Below are 13666 nucleotides of genomic sequence, written 5' to 3' on the forward strand. Positions count from 1 at the left end.
ATCCAGAGGCATGAGGAAGCCAAAATGGCCGAGTGGTATTCTTAACTTCCATTTCAATGCAATCAGTATTGTGTCTCCAGGTGGGAGTGTTCCTCCCTTTGGGACTAAGATCTCCAGACCCGCAGAGCATAGGGTAGCAGGGACAAGAAGCAAAAATTTTTAGAGTGGTACCACTCCTGTTTCCACCCCTTGGTTCCTGGACCTGTGAATCCTGTCTATTGGAGAAACAGAACCATATATTGGACGCTGGTTTAAAGCATATACAGCCTCCTGGAGAACATTGCCCCAACCCTTCAAGGTATTGCCACCTAGCTGGCATCGTAATTGTGTTTTCAGGAGGCCATTCCATCATTCTATCAAGCCAGCTGCTTCAGGATGATGGGGAACATGGTAAGACCAGTTAATTCTATGAGCATAAGCCCATTGCCGCACTTTGTTTGCTGTGAGGTGAGTCCCTTGATCCGAATGTTATGTGGGATACCATGACAGTGGATAAGGCATTCTGTAAATCCATGGTTGGTAGTTTTGGCAGAAGCATGGCGTGCAGGGAAGGTGAATCCATATCCAGAATAAGTATCTATTCCAGTGAGAACAAAATGCTGTCCTTTCCATGATGGAAGTGGTCCAGTGTAATCAACCGGCCAACAGGTTGCTGGCTGATCACCCTGAGGAATGGTTCCTTATCACGGACTCAGTGTTGGTCTCTGCTGCTGGCAGATTGGGTATTCAGCAGTGGCAGTAGCCAGATCAGCCTTGGTAAGCGGGAGTCCATGTTGCTGTGCCCATGCATAACCTCCATCCCTGCCACCATGGCCACTTTGTTCATGAGCCCATTGAGCAATGACAGGAGTAGCTGGGAAAAAAGGATGGTTGGTTTCCACTGAATGTGTCATCCTATCCACCCGATTGTTAAAGTCCTCCTCTGCCGAGGTCACCTTTTGATGGCCATTCACATGAGACACAAATACCTTTACTCCTTTGGCCCATTCAGAGAGATCTATCCACATGCCTCTTCCCCATACATCCTTACCACCAATCTTCCAATCATGCTCCTTCCAAGTCTCAAAACATCCAGCTAAGCCATTAGCCACAGCCCATGAATCCGTATATAATCGCACATCTGGCCATTTCTTATTCCATGCAAAGCGAACAGCCATATGCACAGCTTAAAGTTCTGCCCATTGGAAGGATTTCCCTTCACGACTGTCCTTTAAGAAAGTCCCAGAAAGGGGTTGCAGTGCCATTGCTATCACTTTCTAGTGGTGCCTGCATATCGCACAGAATCATCTGTAAACCAGGCACTTACCGAGAGAGTGGGGTGCTGCTCTGACAGATACCTAAAATGTGGAAACAGGAGTGGAGTGTGTCCTTGACCCGAGACCCTGGCATATGGCCTGACAGACGGCAGGACAGACGGCAAGAGACCTGCGTGAGAGACGGCAGGAACGGCAGAGACCGAGAGAACTGGCATGAGACAGCGACAGCTTTACCAGCCCACGCAGAAGAAAGCTTGATGCCTTTGGTTAGGCAGCTTCCTGGTGGAGTGGATTGCCTTCAGGCATTAAGTGGTAGAAAAGGCCAGCATAAAATGGAGTAGCATGTTGGCCGGCCCATGGAGCAAGAAAGCCAAGTGTCTTTTGGGCAGAAAGTTTTCTGACGGAGTGGGTTGCCCTCAGGCATTAATCTGCAGAAGCGGAGAGCAAAGAAATGGAAACAGAGCTGCCTCAGCCTTAAGGGTAGGACCATGGCCTTTGGGGGTGGAATGATCACAGCCCCCTAGGTTTCAAAGAGCCAGGCCTTCACCAACTTGGTTCTCGAGTGTGGGGGTGCTCATTTGTGTGAGCCAGTGGGATGGAGCCATAGCCGCTGCCCAAGAGTGAGGGGGTGGGACTGCTATGCCCAAGAGGGAGAGGAATGGCCCGCCAGGCCAAGGGGATGAGGTCGCTACTTAGAGGAACTAGGGGACTGGAGCCACCCAGTGAGAGAGATCTGTACAGATACCACCCGTTGAAAATCTGTACAGGTGCCAAGTTGACAAGGGGTGGAATTGTGGTGGTTATGTTTTTGTGTCAACTTGGCTGGGCCTGGTTGAGTGGCTGGGCAGCTAGATGTAGTTAGTATTCCCCATGATGAGACTGGTAATCAACTCCATGGTGGAATCTACTGTGAACAGCTGAGTAGCTGCCTTTGGGTATGTGGTCTGCTTCCCGTATATAAGCAGGAGTTTTGGGAATGGTCTCTAGCCTATGGCACGCTTGGACCCTGCATGTAGCTGTGTCATTGCTTAGCAGCCTGCTATGCTCTGCTGACCTTGGGACTTACAATGGACTTAAGTTAATGGCCTGCCATGTGGTTTGGTAACATTGGGACAATGCCTTTTGACTTGTCAACCTTGGGGCTTCTCAGCCTCAGCAGCCAGCAGCTGTCTGAGTGAAGAAACACCTCTAGCTCCAGTGGGCCAGGAGCAGGAGGCATAGCTGGACCCCAAGGTTGAGGGGCTTTCACCCAGCCCCTAGAGCTTGGCACTTTGAACTTGGACTTAAAGCCTCCAAATTGTAAGAATAAACTCCTGTTTGTTAAGGCCATCTCATTTGTGGTATATTCTTGTCAGAGCGGCACTAGGTAACTTGAACACCACAATAAAAGTTGGGAGTGGGGAGGAGTGTGTGAGAGTGTGTGATAGATATATTTACAACAATGACCAAAAAACCAAAAAAGTAGCTGCTAATGCTGCTTAAGTACAACTAAACACCTCATGGGATTTAGTTCCTTGGTTTAGAGGTTTAGCATCATAGTTTCATGGGACACCTCAGTGAATGGCTTAGTAACTTGTTTAGTGCTTTTATTCTACTTTTCAGTTTGTTACATAGTGCCTAGGATCTTAAAAACTTGCAGCTGGCCATCCAGGGCATAATAATTGGTCTCTATTCACCTTGAGCAACAGAGGAAGAGGAAGAGTCAGGAATGCTGGAGGAGGACATAGAATAAGTTAATTGCCTCCCAAGAACAACTGCCTCCTTTGTCATGAGACTGGAAGTGGATGGTGCCTGGCTACCATTAACTGAAGTTTTGATCAAAGATTCCATTGAAGGATACTGATCAAAAGGAGGAAAATGTAGAACAAAATTTCAAATTCTCATAGACTCTAGTCTTTCTGGAGTCATGGAGGGTGTATGAACCCCTGAAACTATTGCTCTGACATAATCTTTAAACCTTAAACCAAAAATATCCCCTGAAGTCTTCTTAAAACTGAACAATGGTTTAGCTTAACTAGTAAAAAAAGGTCTGCCTTGAGCATAATCCTCTTTTAAGAACTGTGTATCTGGGATCAAATTGACAACTGCAACTCAAAAATGAGATAGAACTTTCAGGGACAGTCAGTTTATGTGAATGAGGAAAGAACAACTCAGAGAAGGAGGGTGAGAATGGTTGTACAACTTGAATGTAATCAAGATCACTAAATTGTAAATGCAGAAGAAACTGTTGAATTGGTGAATGCTTTGTTGTGTATATTCTCAGCAACAAAATACATAAAATTTTGAAGGAAAAAAAGTAATGGTGGCAAAATAAACATATTTTTAGATTTAAAAAACTAAAAAGTATTTGTTACTGGCAGACATGCACTATAAAATGCTAAGGGAATTTCTTCTAGTTGGAGACAGTTGATAGCCTATTGCCAAAGCCATGCCATTGATTTGATTCTGACTTATAATAACCCTGTAGAACAGAGTAGAACTGCCCTACAGTGTTTTCAAAGCTGTAAATCTCTATGGAAGCAGACTGTCACATCTTTCTCCCATGAAGCAGCTGGTAGATTCGAGCCACCAGCTTTTTGATTAGCAGCCAAGTACTTAACTACTGCACCACCAGTACTCCTCAAGAAAATGGATACCAGATAGAAACTTGGATCCTCAGACAGGAATAAAAAGCTTCAAAATGGTAAATATCTGGAAATATATACAATATTTTTTACTTTTTCATCATAACTTTTTTTTATAAAATATATACCTGTTGTGTTAGTCTGGGTTCTCTTTAGAGAAGCAAAACCAGTAAAGCTTATATAGAGAGAGAGAATTTTATCTTAGGAAAGTGGCTCACATAGTTATAGAGGCTGGCAAGTCCCAAATTCCTGGATCAAATGTCAAGCTAGAGGCTTTTCCCGACTTACACAGCAGCAGGGGCTGATGAGCTCAAGGTTGGCAGGCAGTATAATGGTGTTGACTTGCGCAGATGATGAATCCAAGATCACCAGGCAGAATGGTGGATTGTTCGCTCATGGGCAGTTTTGGGCAGCACCACAGGATCCACATCCACAGAAGGTTCTCGAATTCTCCCAGAACGTCCTTATGTATATTAGAAGCAGGTCACACCCCTAGGGAAACTCCTTTTCAACTGATTGGCTGCTTGAGGCATGTACATCTGATCTCATCATGGGAATAACCACATCACAACTGCTTAACCACTCAGAATCATGGTCTAGCCAAGTTGACATACAACCCCAGTTAACACACCTGTTTAAATCACAACTTGTAAAATTGTCTTGTAGGGTTTTTATTTTATGTAGATGGAATACATATAACAAGTATAACATAAAGGACAGGGGTTGGTGTGGGTTGTGGACCTATTTGGTAAAGTGGTAGCCTCTGGTTAGCACAGGAGCTCTGGTAGCATAGTGCCTAAGGCACTTGACTGCTCACCAGAAGGCTGGTGGTTCAAACCCATCAGCCACTCCTCGGAAGGAAGGTTGGGCAATCCTACTTCCGTAGTGATACTGCCTCGGAAACCCAAGGAGGGGTCGCTATGAGTCAGGGCTGACTCGACGGCAAAACAACAACAACAACAACTGGTTAGCACAGTGTTAGGTGTAAGTAGAATAAAAACTTAAGGATGTATATTGTAATACCTACATAAACCACTAAAAAAATAATACATAGAATTAGAGATTAAAAAACAATAGAAATTTTAAAATGATGTTCTTAGAATAATAAAATGAAAGATGAATAGAGGATTTGAAAGAGAAAAATAGAAAATAAATAATAAATTGTTTATTAATCTAGTCATAGCAATAATTACATTAAACCTTAATGCCTAAGGCAATTATGAGGCAGGGGAAAATGGACACAAATAGATGTGTTATGGGTTGAATTGTGACTCCCCCCCCCAAAAAAGTACGAGTTACAATCTTACATAATGAAGTCACATTTTGTCACCTTTTCCATATCCACTGTCTCTGGAACCGTGAATCATGTTTTCACTTCTCACTTATATATTTTCAACCATTTCTTTGACCTGGGTTTTTATTCTAGGTGTATAAACATGGTTTTAAAAACTCTCCCTTGGCCCTCCCTTCTTCATTCAGCAAAAGTAAAACAAATTATTTTCTCTTCCTCTCAGTCAACCTTTCAAGAGACTAATGTATAATAAGAACAATAACTACTAACTCTTACGTAGCAATTATGTGCCAGGCATAGTTTTAAGCAGTTTACATGTATTAACTCTTAGAATCCTTATAAGACCCATAATGTAGGTAGCATTCTTATCTTCGTTTTGTACAAAGTGATAAACCAACTCATCACAGATCACAGTAAGTGGACGAGTGAGGATTGAAACTCCATCAGCCTGACTCCAGAGCCCAGGGTCTTAACCACCACAGCACACCACCTCACTTTCTTCATTTTCTCAACTCTACTCTCACTGCTCTTCAAAATTCTGCACTCTTTAAGAAGACAGCTTGGGGAGCAGGAGTGAATGGGAGGGAAGGACACAGAGAAGAGGTAACTATGGGGAGGAAGTGGGAAGACAGCTGTTGCATTGTGGGAAACTGCCGTCAATGTCATGAGACAAAGTGTATATGAACTGCTGTATGAAAAATGAATTTGCTCTGTAAACTTTCAGTGGACAAGCGTGAGGAGGGAGTCCTGAATCTCTGAGGCTAGCGGTAAGGATAAGGTCTAATAAATAACCATTTATCAGGGGTGGTCTGATGGCTTTGATTTTTGTCAATGAAGCAAGAGTGCAGCTTATATGAGGAAATGAGAGGAAGGGAATTGATAGGTGTGGGATGGAAATGAGTGGAGGAAAATGGTGACTACTTGGGATACCCAAGGGAAAAAATTGACTCTAGACAGGTGTCCAGAGTCTTTTGTTTTCTAAACGTAAGTATCACAAGAATTTCCTTCTCCACGTCTCTTCAGGGAAGTTACAAGGCACATAATTATTTTAACTGAAAGCCAGTTGCCTTTATTTGTTTTTTTTTTAAAAAAAAAAAACAAAAAACTTTACACCCATGAGTTACTTAAGACAAACTTGGTTATGCAAAACCAGTCTTGGGAATCATTGAATTAACCATCTTAATGCAAAAGAAGAAAGAATGTAATAGCCAGACAAAATTTCAAAAATCTAAAGAGGCTGGAAATCATTAGACTTGTGATTAAAAGATTTTTTTTCCCAATAAAGTTATTTTATCAACATGATATCTTTACCTTTTTAACAAGATGAAAAGAATTGCTGTTAATTATTTACTCCACCCAAGAAATGATGATTTTTAAATGTAGGAAATAATTGTAGAAATTTTTAACAAGGAAAATTCTATGTTTCTCATAGTTTGAGTAGTTTGAACTTGGGATAAACAACAATTAAAACTTCTTCTTTTTAAAATTTTAACAGTGATCCTTATGTGAGAGTGACGTTATATGACCCAATGAATGCAGTTTTTACAAGTGTGCAAACGAAAACCATTAAAAAGGTTAGACTTAGTAGTATTTGACATTTTTTCGAATGTACTTTATAAATTTTTATATAAAAAAATAGTTATACTATGTTTATTATCTTTTAGACTTTGAATCCAAAGTGGAATGAAGAAATATTATTCAGAGTAAGTATGCACTTTTAAAAAACAATAAAAACAATTTTTTTTTCTGAATACGTTAGAATTATAAGTTGTCACTTATTACTTGGATCCAAAATCAACACATGGAAGCAGAAGTCAGGAAATCAGATGTCATATTGCACTGGGCTAATCTGCTGCAAAAGACCTCTTTAAAGTGTTAAGGAACAAAGATGTCACTTTGAAGACTAAGGTGCACCTATCCCAAGCCTTGGTATTTTCAGTTGCCTCATATACATGTGAAGTTTAGACAATAAGTAAGGAAGAATGAAGAAGAGTTGATGCATTTTAAATGTGGTGTTGGCAAATACTGAAAATACATGAACTGCCATAAGAACAAACAAATCTGTACAACAGAAGTGCACTGGAATGCTCTTTAGAAGCAAGAGTGGGCAGACTTTTCTCTCTCCTACTTTGGTCATGTTGTCAGAAGGGACCATTCCTTGAAGAAGGATATTATGTTGGTAAGGTAGAGGATCAGTGAAAAAGGGGAAGACCCCCAAGAGTGGCTGCAGTGATGGGCTCAAGCATAGTAAGGATTGTGAGGATGGTGCAGGACCAGGCAGTGTTTTGTTGTGTTGTACAGAGGGTTGCTAGAAGTCAGAGTCAACTTGGCAGCACCTAACAACAACACTTACTACTAAAAAGTAGCTGCTAAGAATTTGCCTAAATTCTTAAAAAATTTAAAAAGAATTAAACTAAGTTTCCCTATGATGACATGATACTGAGATGATTTGTTTCGTGAAAAACGTGGAGGGGTAAAAGATTATTATAAAACTGGAATATTCTTATTCTAATAAACAACACTATTTAGAGATTGTGGTGGTGTAGTGCCTAAAGCACTTGACTGCTAACCAGAAGGCCGGTGGTTCAAACACACTAGCCACTCCTCAGAAGGAAGATGGCGCAATCTACTTCAGTAGTGATACTGCCTGGGAAACCCAAGGAGGGTGGCTATGAGTCAGGTCTGTCGGACTTGATGGCACATAACAACAACAACAATGTAACTCACACCCCTATCACTCAAATGAAACTGCTCTTATTAAGGTCACCACTTGCCAACTTTAGTCCCCATTTTATTTTTGTGAAACATTTAAATCCAAACTTTTATTTTTACTCCAAGCTTGTTACCGTATGGCACGTTGTTCAAATTTACTCCACAAAGTATCTTTATTGAATGATAGTAAGATTTTGCGTTACTTTTACACTTAAATAGGAGGAGGTTCTTGATTTAAAAAAAAAAAATCTTTAAATCTGTATCAAATTTTGTTACTGAAGAATCTCAAGGAGGCTTTTCTTTGAAACTGGGAACAATCCACACTGCTTACTCTTCCCCCACATCCCCCACCCCCATTTTTCATTGAGGTGAAATTCACATAACATACAATTAATCATTTTTAAGTGTACACTTCAGCCAACACCTTTCTTTAGTCTCAGAACTTTAGATCACTCCAGAAGAACACCTGATATACATTAAGTAACTATTCCCCAGGCTCCTCACCTCTTGTCTCCTAGCAACTACTAAAATACTTTGTCTCTATGGGTTTACCTATACTGGATATCTCATATGAAATAAATCATACATTATGTGACCTTTTACATCTGACTTGTTTCATTTAGCATAATGCTTTCAAGGTTCTTCCAAGTTTTATGTATTGGTATTTCATTCCTATTTTATTTGACTGTGAGACTATCCTCTATTTGTTTATCCATTCATTCATTGATGGACATTTGGGTTGTTTCCCACTTTTGACTTTTGTAAATAATGCTGCTAGCAATATTAGTCTGCAAGTATCTGAATCACTGCTTTCAATTCTTTTGGGTATATACCCAGGAATTAAATTGCTGAGTCATATGTAATTCTGTGTTTAACTTTTTGAGGAACCACGTATCTTTTTTTGCTAGTGGCTATACCATTTTACATTCCCACCAACAATGAAAAATATTCTATTCTAATTTCTCTGCAGACTTGCCAACATTTGGTAGTCTCCTTTTTTTATTTTATTTCCCCTCAGTTATAACCATCTTGGTGGATCTGATGTTATCTCATTACAGCTTTGATTTGCATTTCCTTAATGACCAATGATACTGAACATCTTCATGTGTTTGTTGGCCATTTGTGTATCTTTGGAGAAATGTCCATTAAATTCTTTGTTCATTTTTTAAGTTGGATTGTTTGTCTTTTGGTTATTGAATTGTAAGGGTTCTTTAGATATTCTGGGTATTAAATCCTTATCAGATATATTATTTTCAGATACTGTCTCATTCTGTAGGTTATCTTTTTGCATCTTTGGTAATGTCTGTTGATGAACAAAGGTTAATAATTTTTCTGAAGTCCAATTTGTCTACTTTTTGTTTTGTTCCTTGCACTTTTGATGTCAAATCTAAGAAACCATTGCTAATTTCAAGATCATGAAGATTTATTCCTCAGTTTTCTTCTAAGAGTTTTCTGGTTTTAGCTCTTATATTTAGGTTATCGGTCCATTTCAAGTTAATTTTTCTGTATGGAGTGAGGAAGGGTCCAATTTCATTCTTTTCTCTGTGCAAATTTAGTTGTCCCAGCACTCTTTGTTGAAGAGACTGTTCTTCCTCCATTTAATGGTCTCGGTATAGCTATCAAAACTCAGTCAATGGCCAGAGAGGTTTGTATTTATTTCTGGACTCTCAATTCTATTTCATTGGTCTATAGGCCAGTCCTTAGGCCATGACTTAGGCCATGACCACACTCTTTTGATTATTATGGTGTGTAGTAAGTTTTCTAGTTGGGTAATTTGAGCCCTCCAACTTTGTTCTCCTTTTTCAAAAAGAAATTTTTTTTTTTTTGTAATTTTTCACAAAAGGCCACTTGGGTTTTGATGAGGATTGCATTTAACTGCTTTTGGAAGTACTGTCATTGTAACAATAGTAAGTCTTTTAATCCATAAACATGAGATGTCTTCCATTTAATAAGTATTTAATTTTATCAGTAATGTTTTATAGTTTTCAGTGTATAAGTCGCCTACTCGATAAATTTATTTCTAGGTATTTTATTATTTGTTATGCTACTGTAAGTAGCACTATTTTCTTCATTTCCTTTTTAGATTATTTATTGTTGTAGATAGAAATGCAGGTGCCCTGGTGGCACACTGGTTAAACCACTCAGCTGCTAACCTAAAGGTTGGTGGTTTGAACCCACAAGCTGCTCCATGGGAGAAAGATGTGGCAGTCTGCTTCTGTAAAGATTTACAGCCTTGGAAACCCTATGGGACCTTTCTACTCTGTCCTATAGGGTCACTGTGAGTCAGAATTGACTCGATGGCAGTGGGTAGGTATATAGAAACACAGTGGATTTTTGTGTGTTAATCTTGTACCCTGCAACTTTGCTGAATTTGTTTATTAGCACTAGTAGGTTTTTTTTGTGATTTCTTTAGGATTTTCTACATATAGAATTATGTCATCTATAAATAGAAATACACTCCTCCTTTGCAATTTGGATTCCTTTTGCTTGTTTTTCTTGCCTAATTGCTTTGGCCAGAACTTTCAGTAGTGTTTAATAGCATTGGCAAAAGTGGACATGCGTGTTGTGATAGTTAAATTTGTATGTCAACTTGGCTGGCCTGGTTGAGTGTCTGGGCAGCTGGTGGTAGTTATTCCCCATGATGAGACTGGCAATCAGCTCCATGGTGGGATCCACCACAAGCAGCTGAGTAGCTGCCTTTGGGATGTGGTCTGTTTCCTGTATATAAGAAGAAGCCTTGGGGATAGTCTCTAGCTTATGGCATGCTTGGACCCTGCATGTAGCTATGTCATTCCGCAGCCTGACATGCTCTACCAACCTTGGGACTTAAAATGGACTTGAGTTAATGGCCTGCCATGTGGTTTGGTAACATTGGGACTGTGCCATTTTATTTGTCGACCTTGGGCTTGTCAGCCTCAGCAGCTAGTAGCTGCCTGAGTGAAAAGATGCCTGTAGCTTCAGTGGGCTGGGAGTAAGAGGCAAAGCTGAAGCCCAAGGTTGAGGGTCTTTCACACAGCCCCTAGAGCCTAGCACTTTGAACTCGGATTTCTAGCTTACCAAACTGTAAGAGAATAAACTCCTGTTTGTTAAAGCCATCCCATTTGTGGTATATTCTTGTCAGAGTGGCACTAGGTAACCAGAACACGTGTCTTCTTCCTGATGTTAATGAGAAAGTTTTTAGTATTTTCACCACTGGGTATGATATTAGCTGTGAGTTTTCCATAAATACCTTTTACTCTGTTGGAGAAGTTCCCTTCTATTCCTAGTTAGCTGAGTGTTTTTATTATGAATCTTTTCAAATGCTTTTTCTGTATCCATTGTATCCCTGTGATAGATCCTACTTAGTCATGGGTAACTATTTTTCTAATCTCATTTTATGCATACTCTTAGCAGCATTTGACGTAACTGACTGTTCCTAAACATTTGCTTCTCTGGAGGTTTCTATGTTGCCACACTTGATTTCAGTCAGGAAAACTGAAGCCACTTAATGTATTCCATATTTGAAGGTTTTTTTGTTTTGTTTTGTTTTAAATTAAATTGGAAGTTGATTGAGTAATTGTAACAGAAGCTTTTACTGAAGCAAAGTCAGGGAAGCTGTTTGCTGAAGATACTGCCAACAGAAACTAATAGGGTGCTTTTGTGTCTTTTCTTGTTTAGAGGAAGATCTCTCCCAATCTATTTGGTATGGTATAAAGAACAGCATTTTAAATCATTTTGGAAATTTTAGATTATTGAGGAAATGGTATTGAGTCACTTGGATAGTCACATGGAGAGAAATGAAGCTCAATCTCTGGCGTACTTCTTTTCCAGAATAAATCCCAGATTTGATAACATCTGGTTTTGATTGTTTCTTTGGCACAAATATTGCATAGGAGAATTTTTAAATTCCCAAGTGGTTGGTTTTCTACTTATTTATACTTTTTTTTTAAAAAAAATAAAATCACCATTTTACTTATTTTATCACACTTTTCTCAGAAATACGTGTTTTCAGTGTGCTGAAACATTCTTTATATGTCTTTGTTCCCTTTTCTAATTGCATTGGTTTATATATGTACTTGTTGAACAGTAATCGTGATGGATATGTATTTATCTTGTTCATAATTTTAGTGGGAATGCATCTAACATTTCTCCATCAGACATAAGTGGCTTGTAGTATTTATCATATTAGAGACGTGTTCAGCTAGTTCTGTTTTTTCAGAGTCAAAAAATAATATTGACACTTCTAATTTTAGCCATGATGGAATAACAGGGTGTTGGCCTTATGCTGTAAAGCTGGAAAAAATATATGAACCAACTGTTTCAGGCACAGGGCTGACAGAGGGAAAAACATGAGGTGAGCTGCATACCCACACTTCTTATGACTAAGGAAAGTGGATCCCAAAGTGAATGGCAGTTTTGTTGGGTAGGTGTAGAGATCTAGAATTCAGGACAATTGAGGTGACTGCAATTTATGAGGCAAGTAACTTGAGATGAAAGAGCTACATAGAGAAGGAGCCTCAGATATCTTCATTAGTGTCTCCTTGAATCTTTGGCTGAATACTAAGCTCTGTGTGTGTGTGTGTGTGTGTGTAGGACAGGATTCCAAAGTGTCTGGCTAAGAATAACTACCAGGGGGCTGTGAGCTTAACGAGAATTCTGAAGGTTTCACAGTGCTAGGAGACTTTAGAGTTCCAACCAGCCAGAGCAGAAGGACCTCACCAAACACTCAAGTTATTCAATTAGGAACACAAAAAGGCTACATCTTAGGAGGAGGTGTACTTTAGCCATAAAGTAAAGGCCACTGTAGAAGTCCATTACCCATCTGTCAATTTGTCATACTGTGGGGGCATGCAGCTTGTCATGATGCTAAAAGCTGTGCTGACAGTATTTCACATACCAGCAGGATCACCATGGTAGACAAGTTTCAGCAGAACTTCCAGACTTCTAGGAAGAAAAGACTGACAATTATTTCCAAACGTTAGCCAATGAAAACTCTATGGATCATAACAAAATATTGTTCAATATAATGCTGGAAGATGACCCTGCTATGGACAGTGTTTCTACAAGTGTATTTGTATATTCTGTAAGAATTCCCAGGTATATAGTAGAGCTGACAAGGGACAAGGTTGTAGTCACTTCTTAGCCACAGCCAGCTACCTAGAGGAAGCAAGTAGTTGGACCTGTGGGCTCGGGACCATAGCCACAGAGGACATCAAGCTCAATTGGTGTAACATACTACACAAAATCACTGTTCCACATCCTACTTTGGCAAGTAGCAACTGAGATCTTAAAAGCTGGCAAGCGGCTATCTAGATGCAACGGTGGGTCTCTCCTCATCTAGAGCAAAGAATGCAGAAAACTAAAGATGCATGGAAAATAGTTAGTCCAAGCGAATGATATACCATGCGTTCCTTATCCTTTATCACTATGAGACCAGAAATAGATGGTGCCTGGCTGCCACTGCCAGGCACTTGGAGGGGGCTCTCTGTAGGGTAGAATTGGAGAACTATGTGGAATAAAACTCAAAAATCACTTAAAAAAAGGGGAGGACCAGATTTGCTGGTCTGATAGAGCCTGATGGAACCATTGAGACTACGGCCCTTCGCTGCCCTTCAGGTCCGGGATTGAACCCACACCTGTGGCTTCCAGCCAAACAAAAGACAGGCACATGAGGTAAACCTTTATATTAGGTAGATACACTCCTTGGATAGATCAATTATGGGAGAATAGAAGGGCTGTGTATGCACAGGGAGATAGCTCAGGGAGCAGGAGTGCATGGGAGGGAAGGATAGAGGGAAGAGGTA

The 13666-nt window shown here is 40.0% G+C and overlaps 1 protein-coding gene across 1 annotated transcript in view; it reads left to right on the forward strand.

Annotated features, from left to right (window-relative positions):
* Nucleotides 1–13666, forward strand: part of NEDD4 (NEDD4 E3 ubiquitin protein ligase) — a 142064-nt gene that overhangs the window by 11273 nt on the left and 117125 nt on the right. Inside the window, exons 2-3 of the mRNA XM_007935141.2 lie at nucleotides 6667–6745; nucleotides 6836–6874. Of these exons, the coding sequence (XP_007933332.2) occupies nucleotides 6701–6745; nucleotides 6836–6874 (84 nt within the window). The 5' untranslated portion in view covers nucleotides 6667–6700. The remainder of the gene's footprint in view (nucleotides 1–6666; nucleotides 6746–6835; nucleotides 6875–13666) is intronic.

This window comes from Orycteropus afer, unplaced genomic scaffold, assembly GCF_000298275.1.
Source record: "Orycteropus afer afer isolate SDZICR_OR568_19922 unplaced genomic scaffold, OryAfe1.0 scaffold00026, whole genome shotgun sequence".
NCBI classification, from domain to species: domain Eukaryota; kingdom Metazoa; phylum Chordata; class Mammalia; order Tubulidentata; family Orycteropodidae; genus Orycteropus; species Orycteropus afer.